The sequence below is a fragment of the Apodemus sylvaticus genome, chromosome 12, assembly GCF_947179515.1.
Source record: "Apodemus sylvaticus chromosome 12, mApoSyl1.1, whole genome shotgun sequence".
Taxonomy (NCBI): domain Eukaryota; kingdom Metazoa; phylum Chordata; class Mammalia; order Rodentia; family Muridae; genus Apodemus; species Apodemus sylvaticus.
Window position 1 is genome coordinate 45,561,243 of NC_067483.1, and position 24,014 is coordinate 45,585,256.

At 41.6% G+C, this 24,014-nt stretch overlaps 1 protein-coding gene across 2 annotated transcripts in view; it reads left to right on the forward strand.

Moving 5' to 3' along the window:
- The first annotated feature begins 780 nt into the window (after positions 1–780).
- Positions 781–24,014, forward strand: part of Dennd1b (DENN domain containing 1B) — a 209,744-nt gene continuing 186,510 nt past the window's right edge. For both annotated transcript variants that reach the window (XM_052199824.1, XM_052199825.1), the window contains exons 1-2: positions 781–986; positions 4,503–4,567. In XM_052199824.1, coding sequence (XP_052055784.1) covers positions 970–986; positions 4,503–4,567 — 82 coding nt within the window. In that variant the 5' untranslated portion in view covers positions 781–969. The remainder of the gene's footprint in view (positions 987–4,502; positions 4,568–24,014) is intronic.

Sequence of the window (24,014 nt, forward strand, 5' to 3'; positions counted from 1 at the left end):
CAAAGCCTTCTCTGGTCCCTAGGGAGTCTGTGTGACTCTCCAGGCCTGGACAATGTTTTGAATGTCTACCATAAATCTTTCTAAATGTCTTCTTAGTAGATCCTGAATTTGAGACAGACGAGGCAATAAGAAGCCACAGTAAGAATTAGCAACAGCAGAGCTTGGTTAGATTCCAACTTTGCCACTGTCTTTTGCTCTGGATTAAGGTACCTATAGCTCAGGTGTCGAAAACACAAAGCCAGTGTTTATCATTGCTTACAGAAACTCATTCTCTGGAGTTCTGGAAATCAGGTTACACCTCCTCCATCCTTCGCGGTGCCCTCTCAGCTCCCCTAGAACGACACTCTAGGGGGCCTGCCACTGTGTGTTCAAAAGTTAACTCCCTGGCTGTGCTTCAGTGTCTGCGGCAGGAATGTGTTTCCCATATGTGCAGGCAACTGGAGCCTCTCCCTGCGCTGTTTTTGGCAGAGCTGGTTAGCAGGTGCATAAGCCTGAACATTCCTGAATCAGGAGGGGGCGGCTCTGGGTTTCAGAGAGCACTACCGGGGCCACCGGCAGGAGTGAAGCCCGAGCATCCACTTGAGCTCCCAATTTGCAGCGAATGGGAGTCGTGATGTGGGAACCCCGGGGCAGAAGTGCTGTTCCAGGACGGGGACTGCAGAAGCCGGTGGCCAGGACAGCAGGAGGGCAGGTCCCGCCCGGGGCCCGCGCGGCCAGGTGCAGCCGCAGGGCGCGTCCCCGTGCGCCCCCTCCCCCTCCCGCCGACTTCCTGGTTCGCCGAAGGTGGCGGAGCCGCCGCCGGCCGGGTCGCGGGAACCGAGAGGCGGGGGCAGGGGCGGGGGCGGCGTCGCCGCGGTGCTGTCCCCGCGAGGCCGCGGAGGGCGCCGTGGGCCGGCCGCCGCTCTGAGCAGCGCGTCCCGGACGGCGTGCGGGCGCGGGGCGACGGCGGCCCCGCAGCGACATGTGACCATGGACCGCAGGACCAGGTGAGCGGCGGCGGCGCCAGGCCTCCGCGGACCCCGGGTGCGGCCTGCCCGGTACGGCCCGCTGCGCGGCGGTCGGCGCTAGGCCGCAAAGCCTGCCTGCCCGCCCGGCGAGCCGGCTTCCCTGGGCCGGATCGGCCGTGCGCCGGCGGGCGGCTCGGCGAGCGGTGGTTGGGGAACCGCTCCCCTGGCGTTAGGATCGCCGTTGCTCCCTTTAGGGTGATTTTCCAGGGTGGCCTGCGTTGCTTTCTGATGTTTTCCCTTCGTTTAAATTGAAAGCGGTGTTTGTTTATGCAGCCGCTGTGTGTGTGCTGCTTGCAGAGTGGTCTATGCACTAAGGTGGCTCTTCACCATTGGCCATTTTACTTGTAGGGAGTAGGTAGAAAGCAATTTGAATAACGGTAGCGGCTATGCTTCGAGGTGTCTTAGAGATGGGTATTTGCTGCTTTTTCTCTGGAAACTTTACTTTGGGAAGAAATCTCGTCTTCTTTGACCGCCCGCCCCCTCCTCTTCCGTTCTACCTCACTTGTGTATTAGAGCCACGGTGAAAGGCCCTGTAGATTGCAGAGAAGTATAAGGGAGTATTTACCAAAGACAGTTTCCAAATAGCTTATGAAAATAGAAATGTTACACATTTTAGAATATGTCCTTTAATTATTGACACCATAGAGGGGAGGGTGATTAAAAAAATTACTCTTTGGACAATTAATTGTACTATGAGGGAACTAAAAAAAAATGTTGGAGCCTATTTTATGTTCATGAAACAAGTTAATAGCTGGTAGGATGAGGAAGGAGATGTGGATATTTATAAATTAATTTGTATGGCTTCTCTTTCCCTCCAGTTCTAAAGAATGTCATAATATGTGTGTGTGTGTGTAAATATTTAAAATCAATGTTTAGAAGTGAGAGGTAGCATTAACATCTTAAAGAAAGTATGTACTAAAAAAGCCAATATATAAAGGCACTAGACTTAACAGAAGTAATTGAAATATACATTATCACTTGTTTTCAATGTGATGTCCTTTTCTTTAACAGTTCCCCTGCCTCTCCCTCCCATTATGGTCAAACCCAAGGCTTCAAGCACTCTAGGGCAGATAGTGTGTACTGGTGAGCTACATCCCAGACTTAATCTTATACCGTCTGATGGAAAGAGACATTACAATACCGAATTTTTGTTTGCTTTGAGTATCTTAGTGTATTTCACTCTGCCTTTTGAAATGTAGCAAATAAATAGGTTAAGCATGTAGTTTAAGAAATTAGGAAGATATAGCAGGGTCCTCCGGAAGTGTCATGCACAGTTTTCTGAGGAACCGCCAGACTGATTTCCAGAGTGGTTGTACCAACTTGCAATCCCACAGCAGTGGAGGAGTATTCCTCTTCCTCCACATCCTCTCCAACACCTGCTGTCTCCTGAGTTTTTAATCTTAGCCATTCTGACTGGTATGAGGTGAAAATCATGGTTGGTTTGATTTGCATTTCCCTAATGACTAATGATGTTGAACATCTCTTAAGGTGTTTCTCAGCCATCCGAAGTTCTTCAGGTGAAAATTCTTTGTTTAGCTCTGTACCCCATTTTTTAGTATTTGGTTTTCTGGGGTCTAACTTCTTGAGTTCTTTGTATATATTGGATATTAGCCTTCTGTCGGATATAGGGTTGGTGAAGATCTTTTCCCAATTTGTTGGTTGCCGTTTTGTCCTTTTGACAGTGTCCTTTGCCTTACAGAAACTTTGTAATTTTTTTGAGGTCCCGTTTGTCAATTCTTGATCTTAGAGCATAAGCTATTGGTGTTCTACTATACCACTCCTGGGCATATACCCAGAGGATTCCCCAGCATGCAATAAGGACACATGCTCCACTATGTTCATAGCAGCCTTATTTATAATAGCCAGAAGTTGGAAAGAACCCAGATGTCCCTCAATGGAGGAATGGATGCAGAAAATGTGGTATATTTACACAATGGAATACTACTCAGCAATTAAAAACAATGAATTCATGAAATTCTTAGGCAAAAAGGTTGGAACTGGAAAATATCATCCTAAGTGTCATCCTAAAATATCATCCCAATCACAAAAGAACACAACTTGGAATGCAGTCACTGATAAGTGAATATTAATTAGCCCAGAAGCTCTGAATATCCAAGACACAACTCACATATCAAATGATTCTCAAGAAGGAAGGAAGGAGAGGGCCCTGGTCCTGGAAAGGCTTGATGCAACATTGTAGGGGATTACCAGGACAGAGAAGTGGGAGGGGGTTGATTGGGCAACTGGTGGAGGGAAGAGGGCTTATGGGACTTAGTGGGAGAGGGGAACTGGAAAAGGGAAAATCATTTGGAAAGTAACAATATAGAAAATAATAAAAAAAAAAAAAAGAAAAAAAAAAGAAATTAGGAAGAAAAAAAAAACCTCAAACTAGTACTTCTAAAGGAAGTGAAACAAACTTTCTGTTCTCTGTAGGGGATTTAATGAGGAAGCCAACGTCCAAATTCCTTAAAAAAATTGATATAAAGAAAATAGTTTTTGTTAGGTCTTGTTACTCTGGAGTGTGTGAACTTAGGAGTGTGTCTACTTTGAGCATGCCCAAGTAAAATAAAGACCTTCTCAGGAAAGCCTGTGCCAAATACCCTTATCTGTGGAGCACTCTTCTGTGAGTCTGGGATGCAGCAGGAATCAGGTTTTCATCCTCTGGGTTATGGCAGGCTCAGTGGAGAAAGCTGGACAGCATGTGCTAGATCTGTGACAGCAAGAGAAGATGCTTAAGGGCCTCCCAGCTTTCCTGTTTTGACTCAATAGGGGGGAAAGTACTGCTCTACAATGCTCTTTCCCATATTGATTTGATTTCTCTGTGTGGTGGTCAGGGCACATTAAAGGTGAGAAAGTGCTCTTACAGCTGACATACTTTGCCCCCTGATTCAGAACTCCAAAGTCTGAACTATAACTCTTATCAAACTGATAAAACATTTTCATTGATATTTCTGCTACCTAGTCAGGGAGTATCATACAATATGCTGAGGCAGGAACAGGATTAGATTTAGAGGTGGTGGTGTACTCAGGAGGCAGAGGCAGGCAGGTCTATAAGTTTGAGGTCAGCTTGGTCTACAAAGTTAGTTCCAGACAACTAAGGCAACACAGAGAAGCACTGTCCCAAACAAAAGAAGGAGGAGGAGGAAGAAGAGGAGGAGGAGGGAGGAAGAGGAGGGAGGAGGAGGAGGGAGGAAGAGGAGGGAGGAGGAGGAGGGAGGAAGAGGAGGGAGGAGAAGAAGAAAAGAAGGAGGAGGGAGGAGGAAGAGGAGGAAAAGGAGGAGGAGGAGGAGGAGGAGGAGAAGAAGAAGAAGAAGAAGAAGTAGTACTAGTAGTCAGTAAGTTATACGGATGGAGATTTTTAGCATGGATAGGCTCTGGGTTCAATCCCTAACACTACAAAAGTTCACATGTTTGGAAACATCTTTGTATAGAAGCTTTATAGATAATGGCTATTTTCTGTGCAAAGAAAATATAACAAGATTCCTTTTATTTTAGGGAAAATCCAGAAAGAACTTTTGACTTGGTATTGAAAGTGAAGTGTCATGCCTCTGAAAATGAAGGTATGTGTGTTTCTTTACTCCTAATGTAATCGAGTGTGTCAAAACAAGTGTTAATACTGTGCTCTGCTAGTGAATGATAGTATCAGGAACCTGACAGTGTCAGGTGTCTATTCCAGCATCTCAAATTGCTAGTAATAAAATAGATGCTAGGTCTTTGCTTTGGGGTTGTAGAAATCACGGATGTTATCTGTGTAGCTTGGATTTCAATGTAGAGCTCAGTTTTTTCCCCTGTTGACAAAACTGCCCTTGTTCATGGCGGGAAGGCATGCCTTTTCATTTTCTTTCATCTGTATTTGAAAACTCAGCACCATTAAACAGAAAATAATGCAGATTCTCCTGCTAGTACCAAAGGGACCTTCCCTAGTCCCGTCTGCTGTTTCTGGAGTGCAGTGTGTAAGGAGCCCCTTTGATCAGGTTTATTCTGGTTGCACAGAACTTGGGGGGGTAAACCCGGGTGACCTAACTTGGAAGGTTTTCATGGTCAGACCTACACAATTTTATGGAAAAGCAAATAGTTACTTTTTAAAGTATTGTGACTTCTGCCCATTTGTCATCACTTTTGCTATAGCATCTGTGGACATCTCCTTTTGCTTATTCTGTGCATGGTAAATCTTCACGGCTATGTAGAGTACATGGCTCATTAGCAGGATACTTAGCCCCAAATGGCAAGGCCGTTAAGTGTGGGGTTTTGTGGAAACTAGTTAGCCACCCTGAAGCTGGGAGGAAAGTTTCCAGCACTCTTAGTTCTAAGTCAGCAGTTACATACTTTTAAGTCATTTGGCTCTGCACACCTTGAAATAGAGGAGCCCAGCCCAACCCAGCTGTGGTGAAATAGGCACGGCTAACTTTAGGTAGGAAGTCACACACATTCTTGGCTCCAGGATGTCTGTGTGCTTCATTTCTGGTATGCTGGTACTACAGTTCTGATCAGGGTTGCCAGCTAACAAGAACTCCTAAGGTTCTACGGACCCTCTTCCAATTAGAGAAATCATCCTCATTGTGCTCTATGTGGTAAAATTTGTTCCCATGTGCTCTCCCTGGGCACAGCCACATCTTCTGTGCAGTTTGGGATTGTTATGGTGAACACACACAGGTGTGTGTATTAGTTTTTCAAGCCCTACTTAAACTTATGGTGTATTGATGGTCTGAGCTAGCCTTAAAAGAACTACCATGCTATTAACCTCAGGTGTGTGGAACAGTGTTCATCTGATAGGCTCTTCAACAGGAAAGGTTCTTACGGGAACCATGGGCACTTTATCATTGTAAGTGTGTGTTCTTCACGTCACAAAGCAGTCTTATAAAAGTATGAAACTGCTTCGTATAACAACCGATTTGCGCATGTGTTTGAGAATCTGAGACCTTCGTGTCAGGGCTCTGTGGTTTTGTCCTTGCTTCCTCCCTTCACTCCTTCTGCTTTTTATGACTGGTTATTCCAGGGTACAGCTGTTACTAACTTATTTTATTGCCATCTGTCCTTGTGGCTGCTGTAAAGTCAATTCTTTCCAGAGGCATCTTCATTTGTATTTTAGCAGTTTATATGGTCTGGCGAAGTTGGAGATCTCATAAATGGACAAGATAAACAATTTTAGCTCCTCTTCAAGCTGGTCAGTCCACTCCTTGTGTCTGTGATGTGTGCATGCATTAGTGTTTATGTTCCTGTGTGTGAGTGCTAGCACACACTTGCCGTGGTGTATGTGTAGAGAAGAGAATTTCAAGTGTTGACCCTTACCTTCTACCTTGTTTGTGATGGGGTCTCTGTTGTTCACAGCTATTGTGTACACCAGGCTAGCTGCCCTTGAACTCAGGGGTGGGCTTGGGGTTGTTTGTCTGCACCTCTTGTTTCCTCCTGGAGCTGGGATTATATATGCATACTACCTCACTGAACTTGAATTATGGGAATCCAAACTTTTAACATTTGTGAGGCTAGCTCTTTACCATCCATCTTCCTAGCTCAGAGAATTGTCAGGATTACCTCAAATCAACCCCTCCCCATCTCCCAACTTGGACACTGTTAGAGATTGAATTTAGTGCTGTATGTACATTCTATGAAAGTCTGGAACCTCTGAGCTGGAGCCTCTGCTCCTTGTCCATTCTAGCTTTCTACTGGACAGCAGCTCCTAAAGACTGTTTCTCACTATCTGACTACTGTAGCTCAGGTTGGCCCCAAACTTAGGATCTTTATACTTTAGCTTACTGAGTGCTGGGATTGGGGTGTGCCACTACACCTGGCTTAAAGACTTCCTTTAAAGCTGTATTCGACCACATCAAAAACATTACCTTTTCCCCCTTCACTGATGCTTTAAATACATATAAACATAATATTTTAGGTTCTATGAAGCTATGATCTTTTATGTCCTAAAAAGTCATGGTGCTCATAACTAAGTGGACTCTAGACATATAACTTTATGCCAAATTGAGAGATTGATGTGTCTATAATCTCTTATTCATTACCTTTTTTTTCTTAGTAAATATATAAAGGAAAATAAGTGGAAATTCTTTGAAAAGTATTGGAACATTTCTTTTTTTAACTGTCAATACGTGTCAGTTTTAACCAGACCCTGGGCTGTCTTTTGGCTTGTTTGGAAGTTTGTCTTGTCATTGTGATCGGCTTGGAGACTAAGCCCTGTAAATTAGGCATTTGACATCTGCATCAGAGGAATGCCATTAGGATGAGTCATCAACTCTTATTATGAAACTGCAGGTCCTAGCGTTTGAAGGCTTGGATAGTTTGTGGTTTCTAGATGACTATCCGCAGGCCTTGGAAACCCGCTTTTTTGAATATGACTACAGGTTGTGGAGGAGGGGACTTTGGCTTTTATGACTCTAAGAGCCAGAAATTTAAATCCCTCAGAAATGGTCTTGTTGGCCAGAGTTGTCATGGTTATGACATGCTTTGGAGGACATCATTGACTCTGTAGGATGGAGGGCTGTGGTCAGCGTCATTGTGATTGGCCTGCTAGTTAACAAGCAAGGAATAAATATTAGGAGACTAGCTGAAGTATTCTTGGTAAAGGGTTGTTGAGAGTATCACTTTGTTCTTTTGATGGTTTATCTCATCAAATTGAAAATGTGCCCTGGGTAAAAGTCTTTACTCTTCATGTCAAAATATTTGACATTCTCATTCATTTTTTCATCATATATATGGTCAGAAATAAGATTAAAAAATACATTTTATTTCTCTTTATGTGAGTGTATGTGAACACATATTGGTGCCTGTAGACGTCTGAAGACTGTTGGGATTCCCCTGGAGCTGGAGTTACAGGTGATTGTGAGCCAGTTGGCCTGGGTACTGGAACTGACCTTGAGTCCTGGAAGAACAGTGGCTACTCTTAGTTGGGGACTCATTTCTCCAGTTCCCAGAAATAAGTTACTGTTTTGGTTCATTTGGACTTGATTAGTTAGTGAAGTATAGCTTGACATACCATGTCTTCATCTAGTCTGTTGCCGTCTGCACTCGTTTCAAGGCATTTTATTCTGATTTCTGAACACAACACATTTTGGAATACCACAAAGTAAGTGTTTGGAGTCTCTACAGATTTGAAGCTTGCTCTGAGAGGAGCTGATGATGGTTCGCTATTCTGCCCCTGCTTTAATAGAGTTGTTTCTGGTGATGTCTTCATGTTGGCTTTGGCCTCTGTTTTTAAATGGAGATTTTCCTGGCAAGACAGTCTTCCAGTAGCTTGTATTCCAGAGCGCAGTGCCACAGTTTATATCTTAATGCTGTTCTTGGTGGCTCTCCAAGCTCACCGCCTTTGCCACCCTTCTGCTCACCCACTTTCCCACAGAGGCAGAGTCGAGAGCAGAGGCAGCCTCGCTGCAGTTCTGATACCAGAACGTACGCTACTCTGCTGGCGGCACGTTCCCCAAAGAGACTAGACAGTTCACAGAAATGAAAACAGCTCTTCCTTAGTCAAAGATGCCTTCTCTAAGACTTTCTTGACTGTGTGTTTGTAAGCAGCAGCAGCAGCAGCAGCAGCAGCAGCAGCAGCAGCAGCAGCAGCAGCAGCAAATATTTATGGAGTGTTTACTTGAAGCCAAGCACAAGTCTGTAGGTTTAAAAAAGATGTACTAGGTTCTTAAGTCTTACAAAACTCTTACGGGATAGGAAGTGCTACTCTCATGGAGAAATTAAAAGCTCAGAGAAGTGAAGAAACTTGTCTAAAGTAGCGCCCCATGCTCTGAGTTTAGTCACTTCAGTGCTGTGGCCTGTTTTTGTAACATGAGGTCACAGCGTATTAGTGATGTGTGCTACAGGGCATTTAAAACTTCAATATTGTGTTTTCTGAAGTTAATAAATTAATTATAATTCCTCTTAGAGCAATTATTTTCCTTGTCTAATTCTTTTTATAGACTGAGAAGATTGGATCTCCCCTCTTCATTTATAAGCTGATGTCTTCAAATTAAATCCCTTTGATCTAACACTTCTAGTTATTAGCAATTTCAGACACATCCTTAGCAAACTTTGTTTATTTTATTCCTGTATCATTATCTGGATTATTTCTGAGGATCAAGTTCCTTTGCTATACGGTTTTTATCTTATTTTACTTTGATAAGATCATCCAACTTGGTATTGAATAATCTACTTCTTAAATCTCCAACTCATTTTTTTAAATCAGAATCTTAAGTTGAATAATTTTTAGTTTCCCCCGTACATGTATAAAAAGGCATTTATTAACTTGCATTTCACTAATTTTTTTTCTCAGTAGTGTGATGATATAGTTTGTTGAATATAGCATTTTGGGACTTACTGTGTTCATAAAGAGTTTAATATAGTCATGTCTAACTGTAGAGGTGGCTTGATTAAATGTCTGTTTACCTTCTAGTAAATTCGTCATGAGCCACATTAGTTATTTTCCTAAGACAAAGCTCAGCACAGACTCTGACATCCTTAGAGACTACAGAATGAAAAAGTCTATCAGCTGGATCTAAGCTCATGCTGGCCACTGGGCAAGCAGCTGCCGAGTCAGCTAGTTCAGAGAGCTGTGTGCAGGAGTTATTTTAAAACAAACTGGCATGTCAGTAGCAGGAACACTAGTGAATGAGAAAAGAAAAAAAGAAATGCAAAGGAAACAAAAATGACTGTCTTGGGTTTCAGCAGCAAATGAAAAAAAGAATTAAAAAAAATACTCCTAGGTGTGGCAGAGGAGTATGCTTATTGTAGGTATGTAAGAGCGAGAGCGTCATTAACCACAGGGTGGGAGATGTTGTGTGGCTGAGTTGTACCACATGGGGAGAGAGGGGAACTAGCCCAGCAGCCAGGGGCCTCAAAGGTATCAAGAGAGCGGGCAAACAAAATGGCTGCATTGTATAGGGAAGAGCAGTCCCTTCTTCCTACTGGAAAGTTTAGGGTAGAGTATATCAGCCAGGAGTCCCCTGTAACTGGTAGGGACTGAAGAATGCAGGGACCATCTGGGGCCAGCCTCCACTTTGTTCCAAGTTTGAAACTTAACAGAAATATATATGTATATAGAGTGGGCATTGCAGTATCTCCTGCATTCTCGCATTCTACCATATAGTGAGACATATCTCAAAGTTACGTGCGCGCACCCCCCCCACACTCCCCCACCCTCCCACCCTACACACTATGGGTATACTTTCACACACACACATACACACACATACATGGTATGCATATACTTTGCACACATTATGGGTATACTTTGCACACACACTATGGGTATACTTGCACACACACATACATGCTATGCATATACTTTGTACACACACTGTGGGTATACTTTGCAAACACACTATGGGTATACTTTGCACACACACACATGCTATGCATATATTTTGCACACACATTATGGGTATACTTTGCACACACACATACACACACATGCACACACACACACACACACACACACACACACACACACACATACACACTATGGACATACCTTGATGTTCTCCGGGCTTAGGTTTCTCATATCAAGTATCATGTTTCCCTTCCTCTTCTCACAGCACAAGAATCTAGTCAGCCAAGGAAGTTAGAAGTACTTTAGGAGATTTGATGTTATTGACCATCATTGGAAATTCTGCAAGTCAAATGCATTTAGAATACCTGTCTTAGCATATTTGGTTTATGTTCATTAACATGTGTGTGCTGTGCAAATCCCTCCCATCCAGATGTACGAGGAAAAATAAGGGCAATCTGTCCCAGAAATATTTATATATTACTACGTGCTCAGGAAAATGAAACTGCTTCATTTCCCCGAAGATACTAACTGGGAACAGAATTCAATGTGATTCTTGCTGGGTGGTGGTGGTGCACGCCTTTAATCCCAGCACTTGGGAGGCAGAGGCAGGTGGATTTCTGAGTTCGAGGCCAGCCTGGTCTACAGAGTGAGTTCCAGGACAGCCAGGGCTTCAAAGAGAAACCCTGTCTTGAAAAAACAAAACAAAAAAAAATCAGTGTGATTCTTTAGAACCATATTCCAGGCCCCCTGGAGGCACTTGTGTTCATCATCTGTCCTGTGCTCTAGGGCTGGTTCAGTGCCCCAGTTTGTTAGGCTTTTCCTTGGATTGCTTTCCCTAGATTTTCAAGGTGATATGTTAGAATACTTGTGACAATAGTCTGTACCTGGGAGGTTTTCTTATGTTTTCATGCTGTTTCCCGTCTTTTCTGTAAATATGTGTATGTGATTTGTGAGTCTGAGGCAATATTTAATCTACTTAACACTTAAACACTTTAGATTTTTGTGTTGTAAGATTGAATTGATGTTTCAGGCAAAGTGGGACATTATTTGTATACAAATTCAGAATAAGCTGATTTTTTTTTCAGATAGCAATTAATTTTATCTATAGAAGAATGTGTATTGGTTCTTATTTGTGTAATGGGCCAGTCACATTGGCTTAGTGAAAAACTGTTTGGAGAGGTCTTTGTTTAGGAGGCCAGAGCTCAGCAGTAAGCTCTTGACTAGCCTGTGTGAGGCCCTGGATGGTATTAATGCTCAGGGTAGTAGAGTGAATCAGGGTTTCCTGCAGTTTCCTGAGGGGAAGTGGCTCTGTTGTTTTAACAGTTGTGAGCCTCTCTCTTCCTGTGGGGCTGTGGGGCAGTTACCTGCTGCCCAGGGCCATGCCAACCCCAAGCACTTTGTTATAAAATTACCCAGCTGCTCCCCCAACTCTTTGGATGACACATCAGGTGGGTGGGTGTTATCTGAAGGACTTAGATGAGTAAAGTCACAGTGAGGTGTGAACAACTGATAGACAACCCTCAAGGGAACACTGTACATTTAAAAAAGTCTTGTAAACTCAGACTCATCAAAAAGATACAGTCTTGGGCTGGAGATGTAGCTCTGTGGTAAGTACTTGACTAGCATGTGTGAGCCTCGGGTCAATCTCCAGCACTGCCTAACGGTGACAAAATAAGATGAAAATTGGGTGTGGTTTGTCATACAAGAACATTCTACATGGTCTCACTGTCTTTCTCCCAGCTTTATCAATGTTCGGTAACTTTTGAATGAATGGTTTTAATAAATATGTAAGTATATTTAGAATATGTGTGCAGTAAATTCATTAAATTTTGTTACGTGTATAACATTCCCAGTTAATAAAATAAAGATGTAGCATCATAGTTAAAGGCCCTTAATTATGCTTTTATTTGCCTGATTAGACTTCAAGCTAGATGTTTTATAGAAATAATAATAAAAACAATATTTGGCATTCATAATACATCAGGAAATATACCACGTGTCTATATTATATCCATATTACCTTTACTATAACTATAGAAGATAGAGACTATTCTTCTCAGGAAGATAAATGGAGGCTGAGAAAGGTTAAATCATTTCCCCAGCATATACAGCTTCAAGAGGTAGGACTGGGATTTGAACCTGTTTCTGTGCTATGGAGCCTAAGCTCTTAACCATTAGGTTTCTCTTAAATCAGTTCTTCCACACTAGTGAGATATTTCACAGTGGTGAGTATAAAGCCGTACATTTTTGAAAATCTGTAATAATCCTAGGTTTGGCTGCAATTATATTATTATTAATTACTATTTAATCTTAAAATGACATTCTTTATCCTTTAGTCATGTGGACATGCGCGCCTACACTGTGCATGGGTGTGAGGAGGTCGGAGGACCGTGTGCAAGCATGTTTGCTCACTGAGCCACCTCACTGGCCCAGAGTCACTTCTGCCATTCCTGTAAACAAGGTCTTGGGAAGATGTGCCTAAGCACCAGGCCAGTGCTTTTCCTTCCTGTCAGGGAGTCTTTCCATGTGCCAGTTAGAGTTAGGCATAGACAGAAAGATGGCCTTGTTGAGGGGGTGTCACTTTCTAATTGTAACAGTGCAGTAACGGCTGTGCTATGTAGCAGTAACTTGAATCACCCACCCCTCCACACTCGATTTTGTGTGTGAGTCAAGGACAGTGAAGCTGTGAGGTGACGGAGGGTGTGGTCATTAGACCATTCCCAGCCGGCAGGTGTGTATCAGGTGATAATCATCTTTTCCTCAAATTATTTTGAGTTTTCCTATTTAAACTCTTGTGAATGATTCTGAGGAGACAGACTGCTTTTGGTATGAAATGGTGCAGTGGTCCTCAGCTTGTGGAGTGCAAATCCTTTGGGGGATTAAATGACCCTTTCACAGGGGTCACATATCAGATATTTACATTACAATTTACAACAGCAGCAAAATTACAGTTAGGAAGTAACAACAAAATACTCTTATGACGGGTTCACTGCAGTCTGAGAAACTCTATTAAAGGGTTGCAGTATTTAGGAAGGTTGAGAACCACTGAGCTAAGGAGAATAACCAAGGACTCTGTCCTGCTGGTGTAGTTCAACCTGTTGGCTGGGTGCTACCGGCTCTTACAGGCTCATCAGTGTGCACAATGAGTTTAACACTAGGAAAGCACCTGTCGAGCCGTCTCAGGAATATTGTTATGTTCACTTATTTTTTGTAGCAGTGCTGGGCTTGAGCCCTACACTGAGCCACATGCCCAGCCTCTGGACATGGAATATTCAGCTGGTACTGAGGATTTACTAGTGGTTGGTCAGCAAACTTGTTTTCTTTAAAAACACATAGTTTGGAAAATGAAGTTATAGAATTTAAAAACAATACAAACAACTTTACAAATAATATAGGCCACTATATTATCCTGAGTGCTGTCCATTAGATTTTCAGCTGTTGAAGTCATGTGATTTTTTTACTCGAGACCTCGGGAAGGTCTATAGAAATGAATGGTGTTCAGAATTACTTGGCAAATTATCTCATGTTATTAAAGTGAAATTAGAATAAGATTGTCATGTACTCCTCAAGCCTAGTGGGGAGTCTGAAATCTTTAGAAAATGTCAATGTAAAAGACTGAAAGGTTGCAGATCTTTATCATCACGGCAAATGGGTCTCCATGTAAGACATTTGAAAACTGTTGATAAACCACAGACTGTGACTTGGTAGGCAGAGATGATAAAGATCAGACAAGGCCCTTCCTCTTTCAGTTCCTTCTTATTTGTCACTTGAACCCTTAAAAAAGCACATAGCTCTCAGTGTAGTATATTCAGTGGTCATCTGTTAGATGTGTAAGCTTCCAGTTGGTAGAAGATACACAGTCATATAAGGGTGTGTTTGGTCATCACATTTACAAGTAATTGCAATTAGGCAAGCTTAAAACTTTGTTCCCAGCCGGGCGGTGGTGGCACATGCATGTAATCCCAGGATTCTGGGAGGCAGAGGCAGGCGGATTTCTGAGTTCGAGTTCAGCCTGGTCTACAAAGTGAGTTCCAGGACAGCCAGGGCTAAACAGAGAAACCCTGTCATAAACCAACAAACAAACAAACAAAACAACAACAACAACAACAAAAAAACAAAAAACAAACCAAAATTCAAAAAAACCAACCCCCCTCCTAACCCCCCCCAAAACCCAACCAAACCAAAAAAAAAAAAAACTTTGTTCCCTGGGCAGCTGTAAAACACAGCTGACTACTATTGTTTTATGTGCATTCTAGGCCCTAACATTAGTTGGGTTTAGATTCCACCAATTTAGGTGTGTGTGCTTGTAAAGATTTATTATTTCTAATTATGTGAATATGTGTGCCTGTGTATGGGTGTGTGCACAGGAATGCAGGTGCCTGAGGGGGCACTTCATGAGGATCCTGGGACCTGAACTCTAGTCCTAGGTGATCGTTCTCAACCACTGAACAATCTGTCCAGCTTGATAGGTGTGATTTAATGCTTAGGAACAGCATATATCTTTAGGGTCTATGTATTGATGCTCCTGAGATATTATGCATAAAATGCTTTAGAAAGGAGTTAGAAATAGTTCTTGTTAGAGCCTAAGTATTTCAGGTCCCAGTTATGGAACAGGAAACTGTGTAATTATTTTGGGATTGTTTTTAAAGATCTTGAGTAACTAAATTTTTTTCTATAAATCAAATAGTATTTCTGTAATAGTTGTAAAGCAACTAATGGACTTAATTTATTTGGATTAGCAGACTATTACCACTTTTACTATGTATCTATCTATGTTGTATACATATACACACATATACATTTTTTTTTAACCACAAAGGATTAAACACTAAGATTTGGGGCCTTATTGTTTTGCTGACATATGTAGCTTCATGATGAATACCTGGAGTGCAATCTTGATGGTGAGGGGCAGCGCTTTTAATCAAGATTGTATGTTTATTGTGAACCAATCCAGATGTGTTGAAGAAATGGAGGCTGGGAATTGATAGGAAAAATTATAAAATGCTAATATTATAATGGCAGTTAGAGTATTCGTAGTAACATCGAATACTTATCCTAATAACAGTAATGTTAACATTCATTACTTGTTTGGACACAGGATTTAAATATGTAAATATTTGTCTGATTTCAGTCTCATAGTTAAAGGCATAGTTACATCCATAGTAACTATGTACTCTGTATACAGTGTGCCATTTTGCTGGATATGGTGTGTGAGACAGGTGTGGCTGTCCAGAACCCTTTGCAGCTGCCATGCCTCTGATAATGACTGCTCTACTGACTAGGAGCATGGCATTGACAAAGTCCTTTGACTTGTATTGCTTTCATTTTTGTATTTGTAAAACCTTTGCATGGCATATTCAGTTTTTAGGAGATCCAAGAACATAGTTGTGCAGAAGAATTTTGTAAGTTGTGCTGTTAAATGTTATAGAAAGAGAAATGTTTATCTGGTTTCTTAGCTCTGTGGTAGTTATCTGTGTTAAGATTCTAATCACTTGAATAAGAACTGTCAGCCTGGAAGAAGGGGCAACTTAAGGGAAGTCAGCGATTGGCTTCTTCTACCTCCCGTTTAGTGTTGTAGAAGCATTAGGAGCAGGCTGGTGAAGGCTCTGAGCTCAGAAGTTAGTTTCATGCTACAAGGGAAATTTGGCAGAGAAGTCTGCGTCATCATAGTGATAGCACCAGTTAAACTTGCCTGGGTTTCATGAGACACAAGGAAGACATTAGATGTGGCTCTGTCCTTCCCTCTTCTCTTCCCTCTTCTCCTCCTCTCCTCTCTTTGCCCCCTCTCTCATTTTCTAGCATGGGATATGGTCCTGGCCTTGCACATGTTAGGGACGTGTCTTGCCACTGCTGTGCCTCCATCAGGACATACCTTTCTTGTTCTCTCCCCCTCAAAAATATTTTCACTGGTGCACATCCTAGTAAGATGGGGGTTCCTTATGTTTGCAAGTTTTCAAACTTCTAAGAATTGACATTGAGAAGCTAAAAAGTTGTTATGAGTGCTGTTGAGATTGAAGACATAATACAAGTATAGGAGGGTACCAATTGAGGGATCTGAGGTAATCAGCTAAGTTCTATAAAAATCAAAATACTAACAAGAGGTTCTGAAATTTTTGGAAGGACTATTTTGCATTTCAGTTTTTCTAAATTTGGAATATTTTTTGTATATGTGTATAAACTTTACCTGTATGAAAAATAATTGAGTATCATTTTAGATTTTAAATATATATACATATATATAAACACACATACATGTAATATGTACATATTATGTATATACATGCATACATGTGCAGTATCTGGGAATGGTACCAAAATTTAAAATGGCTGAAATTAATTTATAATAAATTATATATGTACATATATATATATAAATGACTGAAGGTATACATATATATGTATACCTTCATCTGCACACAACACACACACACACACACACACAGCTTGTTTATACCTTTTGGTTTTTTGAGACAATGTCTCAGTCTATAGTCTGAATTGGCATGGAACTCACTATTTAAATCAGACTAGCCTCAAATTTCTGGCAATCTTTCTGTCTTAATATCCAAGTACTGGGATTAGTGGCTTGAGGTCAGATGTGGAATTTTCCATTTGTGATGTCATGCTAATGCTTATGGTGTCAGAGTTTTGAGGATTTATTCAGAGTTTTGGATTAGGAATGACAGTCTGGACTGCAGTTATATTTAGAAAGACAGTAAATGCAAGCCTATCCACTAATGATATCACTTCTACTTATCTGGATTTGTTTATAACTTTCTTGATTATGAAATTTAATTGGGGTCTAGGAATTGTCTTTGAAGTAAGATTTTGTTGAATTATTGATATACATCTTTTTTATGGGTAATTTAATAAATTTCATGGAGTTTTTATTTGCCAAACAAACAATTTGCTTAAGATTGTACATTATGTCTTGATTGTAGTGTTTCTTAATTTTATTTATTTCACAGAAAATACCAGTAGTTGTGTGGCACATCTGGGAAATAGACCTGCAATGATGGGGTCACTGGGCTGGCCTGGTCAGGGTTGCAGGCTCCTCATGGTCTCAGTCTTCTACCCCATTATTGACGTGCACTAGACTATTTCCTTCCTGGCCTTTTTGGTGAGATCCTACTTTTTTCCATTGCTTTCCTTGAGTGTACCACTGTAGAGTGGCAGAACGCTACAGTGAGAATGGACTTGGAAACATTTGGGCTAGAATGATGGCTTGATAAGCTTTTTTGAGCCTTATGTGTGTATATATGTATATATGTATGTCCATGTATGTGTGTGTGTATATATATATATATATATATATATATGCATGCATGTATGTGTGTATGTTTGCTTGTTTGTATTTATTTATTGGTTTTAAGGCCGACTTTCTTTGTGTAGTAGCCTTGGCTGTCCACCTACCTCTGGCTCCCAAGTGCTGGGATTAAAGGCAAACACTACCACTACCAAGTCTTAAAACTGAGAACAGTTAAAAGCCCCTTCTCTTTTTATCATAAAACTGTGAAGAGTAATAGAAATAGCAAAGCACACACACACACACACACACACACACACACACACATGTTTTAAACAGGAATTTTCATTATAATTTAAGTAACCACATTCCATTTAATATCCCCTTACTGCATTGTATGTATATATACATATTTAGTATATGTTGAGGTAATGATACAGTATACCAGTAAGGGCTTTTGATTTTAAATCTTGTACAGAGGAGAATTATAGGATTTAACAATGACAATAAAGATGAAGAATTATAAGGGTGCTTTGTTTGTATGGCCTTGAATCTACGAAGTAGGTGATTATATTAAATTTGCTAATCATGATTGGCAAAACATTCTATTTCTCAGTCATGTAGATGCTTTCTTCAGGATAATCCTTCATTATTTAATAAGATAACTTGCCTGATACCGTTGGTGACTAGTTTTCTGGTTTTCCTAGATGTCTGTAGAACTGCTGTGAAACCTAACAGCTGTGGTGGAGCTGGCCATGATGAAAGTGGGAATCAGGACATTTAAGTGTCTGCTACAGTTTTATCCCAACTAGAGCCTGAAAGTTTGATTGTTGAGACCTCACTTTCCCTCATGTTAGGAGGTGGTATAGTACAGTGATTGTTGTGTGTCATCAGTGAGGTCCTTTGGTAAGATGGCTGGACTATATGCTCTGTTTATCTTTTTGGGACACCATCTTGTCTACAAGTGTGAAAGAACAGCATGTTCTTTTTCTGGAAGAACTATTATTATTTCCTTAGTTCACGGAGGCACAGCATCTGTCCCCCAGAGTTCTGCTCTGCTGCTGCTGCCCAGGCGACTCAGTCCTGCTCACTCTGCTTTCGGTTTCCCTTTCTCCTCCTTGTCCTTTTCCTCTGATCCCATCTTCTCTTCCACGCTCGAGCTGGATGTATGTGCCATCTTTTGCCTGTGCTGGGAGCACAGTGCTCTTTCATCTTTAGTTAACTTCCGTATTAACTGTCATTCTGCCACTACAGGAGTGTGTCTTGTCTTCAGTGACCAGCTCAGCCTCCAGACATTCAAAGTATTATGTTCAACTCTAAGTCTCTGTGGCACATTGTTCCATTGGATGCTTGTTCGTCCACTGAACATATAGGAATGCCCCGTTATCTTTTGATAACTCTTCTTAATTATACAAATATATCAGCTCCACTGTGATGCTTCCATAGTGCTTAGATGATGTTTTGCTCCTGACCACACTGCCTGCTTGCATTTTGCTCCCTTCGCCTCTCCGGAGTCCCCTTCCCTGTTCTCTAATATTTTCTCTCTTACTGTCAAGTCGTCTGTTAAAATGTCACGGGATGCTGTAAGGAGTGCGAAGATGATCCTATGCCCAGTGACCAAAGAAGTGTGCAATTTAGTGAGGTAGAAATAAATGTAGGGCTTACTAAATTAGATTTTTTTTTAAAAGCTCCACATGAGACTGCTGCTCTCATAAAGACAGAATTCTTGAGAACCAAGTAATTACAACTAATGAACTAGTATACTTTGTTTTTGGCTGATTGAAATTCCCCTGCTATCGAAGTGTTTGCTGAACGCTGTCACTTCGTGTTTGAAGATTCCTAAGAAGGTGATGGGAAGAGGTGCTCTGAAGGAGTCAGTAACACTGGGACCACAGCTAGCCTTTGCCTTTGGTTTTTATTACATGGTTTTCGGGGTCTCTAGATTAAAAAAAATGCCTTCAACTTTTTTTTTTTTTTTTAATGCTGGATAAGGGAGAGGAGGAGGTGATAGGACATAGGACATTTATTTCCCAGTGACTTCTCTTCATTTCACTTTTGGCACTGTTTTAATAAACACTCAACACTGACTAAGTGTTACACTGAAGGACTAATTTAAGCCTAATGTATGTATGCTAGCAACATTGCATCTAGTAGCTACAGAAGGCCAGTTCTCCCTGGTTGTGACTGACAGCAGGAGGCACTCAGCCAGCGTCATTCCCACGGTCAGTGTGTGTTGGAACTTCTCATTGCTTTTATTGCGGCTCTGATACAGTTATGGTGACTCATACTGTGTATTTCTATTTTATTAACGTTTATTAAAAAGAGCAGAGAGGACAGAGTGTAGGTCCCTAGGGGTCGGGCGGAGGGAAACAAACCTTTGTGCGAGCATCTCTGGCTTGGCACGCACTTGCTGCCCTCCTTGCTCGTCTTGTCCTTGGCGGGCGTCTTGACCAGCTCCAGGCGGCAGCACGCAGTGCTTCACTGACGCCCCAGAGAGGCACAGAGCGCCTTCAGACTGGCAACTCCACCAGGCACTTGGGCTCAAGCATGTGATTCAGGCCTAAGATACCAGAAGTGAGAAAGTCCGCAAAGGTGAGTTTTCCCCATGTAAACTGTGGGAATTTCCCCAGGAGCAACGACGTTTGTTCAAGTTGTGTAGGTAGCTACCCCGAGCACTGCAGCTCCAGACTTTCAGGCCCCTGCTGTAGCAGAGCCATGCAAGCTGTGAATGGAAATCCATGGTTCACGTTTTCATGACGTCCACTCCTGTCTTCTTCAGTATCACCACACGTGTTGTGCTTACCAGTGAGGTAGCTCAAGGCTGCGTTCTTCGGGTGAGCTCATCTCATCTGTGAAGTAGGATAGTTAGGGAAACCCAGACCAAGCTTGAATTTCCTGTCCAGCTCTTGACTCTGGAGGTGGTCAGGAGCTTCCCACACATGCACATTTCTGCTCAGAGCCATCATCAGTGCACTCCTGGAGCCTACTGATGAGTGGCCAGCCCTAGGGGATTCCAGTAACCCAGAACCATAGATGACCTATGACAACAGGAAGGCTTGGGCTTTCTCTGATTCCTGGGTTATGGTATTGTCTGGCTGCTTGGCTCCATGTAAGTCCCAGTTCTGTATTGCGTTTATATTTGTGTGGTGTTCTAGTAAATTCCATAAGTCAAATTTTCAGATGCAGTAAATAATGTCCATGTAACTGAATTTCATATGCCTGGCGTGATGCTCTGTGTTTGGGAGGCATGGGGTGAGTGTGCTGATGGGTGATAGTGCTTACCTTTTACTACCTGTTCTCCAGCTCTGAAGATCAGGCCGTGTTCTCTGCTCATTGTTTTGATATTCCATATAATGTCTCCCTTATTTTTCAGTATGCTGCTCCTAAGTGTATATTACTATTACTACTACTACTTAAACTTAGAAAATATCTTTCATAATTATTCATTTGATTTTTGTCAATCATGTAATAGATATTAAGATCTTGAAGAAACTGAAGTATATAAAGATAAAGTGACCAGACTCACATAGATAACTGGGAAACTTAAGTTCTAAGACTTATTCTAATTTTAACACACATAGATTTACATATTAAAGACAAGTAAATTATGAGTGGCCTAAATGAGTCACCTTAGTGACTTTAAGTAGAAAAACTTGTTCTTACTAAGATAGGTTGGTTGTGAGTACCTTATATTGCTGGTGTGTGCATGTTGATCCATGAGTATAAATACTAACTTAGGCTCATCACATGTAATCCAAGTGAAGTAAGAAGATAATGGGAAGGAGCTAAGACCACTTTAAATGCCATCCCGTGAGAATGTCATGCTAATTATCTTATCATACCTTTACATAAATCTGTGTGAATATATGTGCCTCAGTATTTCACATTGTCATAAATGGGTTCGTCACCAACTGACAGCTTACCATAGACATCTTTGCAGTTCAGATGTGTATGTTTCTGACATAGTGTCTCACTATGTGGCTCTGGCTGCCTGGGAGCTCTGTGTAGACAGCTCTCACACTCAGAGGAAAGCCTGACTCTGCTTCCTAAGTGCCAGGCTTCCAAGTGTGCACCGTGTCTAGGCTTCCTGGTTCTGAAAACACATCTATTTGAGACTGAATTGCTCTGAGAACCCCATTGTCTCACTGCATATGTATTGTTAATTACTTTAAATAAATACTTAGGAATGTCAGTAAACTTTTAATACATGTGAGCTGCTTATCTCCTCACAGAAGATCTGCTCTTTTACTTTTGTGAATTCTCTGAGAGTTTCATACAATGTGCTTTGGTCATGTCCATCCCCCTCCTCCCACGTCTTTCAGATCCAAGTCCTTTCTTTTACCCAGCTTCCTGTCTTGCTTTTGTTTTGTTTTGACCCATTCAGTTTGTGTTGCCCAATCTTGGCTGTGTGGTCTTCACTCTAGAGAGAATGGTTGATGTTCCTGGGACTGCAGTCTCTCCCTGTCTCAGCAGCCGGCAGCTGCTGCGGGGCCCTTCATTCCACGCTGGGGTTCGGTCCAGCCTGGCTCGTTCAGGCTCTGTACGTGTGTCATCCACTCAACACTCTTTCAGCCTCTTCTTTCCCCGGGAGCCCTCAGAGGGGTGGCAAGATTATACACGGTCCCTTTAGGGCGGAGCATTCTGCAGTCTCTGCACATTGGCCAGTACTGTAAACAGTGCTTCTCAGCTGACGGTTGAGAGACGCACTGACCCTGGCTGCGGCTGTCCCTCGTTCCTAGGAGCTGCTTTCCTGTTGTGTCCAGTTCGCAAGGATGTGCCCTTTTCAGCAGTTCATAAGGGCTCTCAACCTCACCAGGTTTCACCCCTCGCTTTAAGAAATTACCAGGGGACAGGATAGGTTAGGGGGTTTTCAGAGGGGAAACCAGGAAAGAGGATAACATTTGAAATGTAAATAAAGAAAATATCTAATTAAAATAAAAAGAAATGTAAAAAAATTAGCAAAATAGTTTACTTTAGTATGTCAAAACACTTCAGTATCCCATCAGGGTTAAAGCATTACTCAAGTAGTTTAGAGTACTGGATAGTGATAATCTTTGAAATTATTTAAAAATTAGTTCTTTTAATTGTATGGACTGAACAGGTTATATTTATGAATAAGAAAAGGATGGGGGTTTGTTCTGACGAACTTTAATATTGTTACATTATTTTCTAAGTATACATTCATTCAGTAAAGTCTAATTGAGTAACATATACCATAAAATTTTTAAGTATAAATATTACTTTAAAAATAAGTTACATTTATGTGTGTGTGTTATATGCATGGATGCATGCCTGCCGTGGGTTCACAGGCAGTGACAGACAGTGGGAGTTGGTTTTCTCTTTCTGTTACAGAGGTTCTGGGATCAAACTCAAGCCATCAGGCTGATAGCAAGCAGCTCTGTCTACTAAGTCGACTCATTGGCTCAAAAATATTTTGTTTTTTAGAGAAGTTTAAAATTCATTAGGAAATGACTGTCTCATCTGCTGAATTTGAAACTCCTGGGAAGTCAGAGTCTCCATAGATTGCCCCACAGATGCAGAATGGCTGGCGTGTGACTTAGTGAAGAGCGGCTCTCGGGTGACAGAGCACCTTCTCCTCACCCAGCGTCTGTACAGACGCTATTGTTCATATTTCTGGATACGTTTAACAGATTTATAATGCTGTCTGTCCAAGGCCATAACATGATGTTCTCATTGACACACCACTGACACTCGCAGTGCACAGATGCTAACACATCAGCCTGGACAATTTTATACTGCTACATACCCTCTAGTGCAGCACCACACACAGTAGTCTCTCAGCCTGACAAGCCTGACAAGCCTGCTGCTTAGCTCCCGCCCCAACTGTGAATATTTTTACTGTTTATACAGTTTTTCAAAGATATTTATCATCTGAAAACTTATATATTATTTTTGGCTATTGTGCTAATTATAAAAGTTGATCATTTTTCTGTTGACATTTTGATATATTTCCTATTTTCATCCTCTGTACATCTGATACATTACATGTTTTTATTATATATCTACTAATGATTTTTTGTTTTTAAGTTTAGTTTTTACAGCCATGTTGAACTATGTGTATGTGTTTATATGTGAGTGTTCATGTATATGAGTGCACCAGTGTGTGGATATATGAAGGGCAGGTGATAACCTCCAGTCTTGTTACTTAAGGGTTGCTTTTTTTTTAAGACTAGAATTCTTACTGGCCCGGAACCCCTGTAGTCTACACGGCTGATAGCAAGCCCCAGGGACCCACTGGTTTCCTTCTCTCCAGCCTTGGGATTACATGTGTGCACCACTATACCCAGCCTGTTCTTAAGAATGTGGGTTCTGAGGATTTAACTCAGGTCCTTACGCTGCATAGCAGGTACTTTGCCCATCAAGTCCCTCCCCAGCCCCAAGTTAATTTCTATTTTTTTTTTTTGCTAATTACCAAAGATCTATTGAACATTAGGAAGACATCAGAAGATGTTTTGTGTGTTTCTGATAAAATTGAATCATTGCA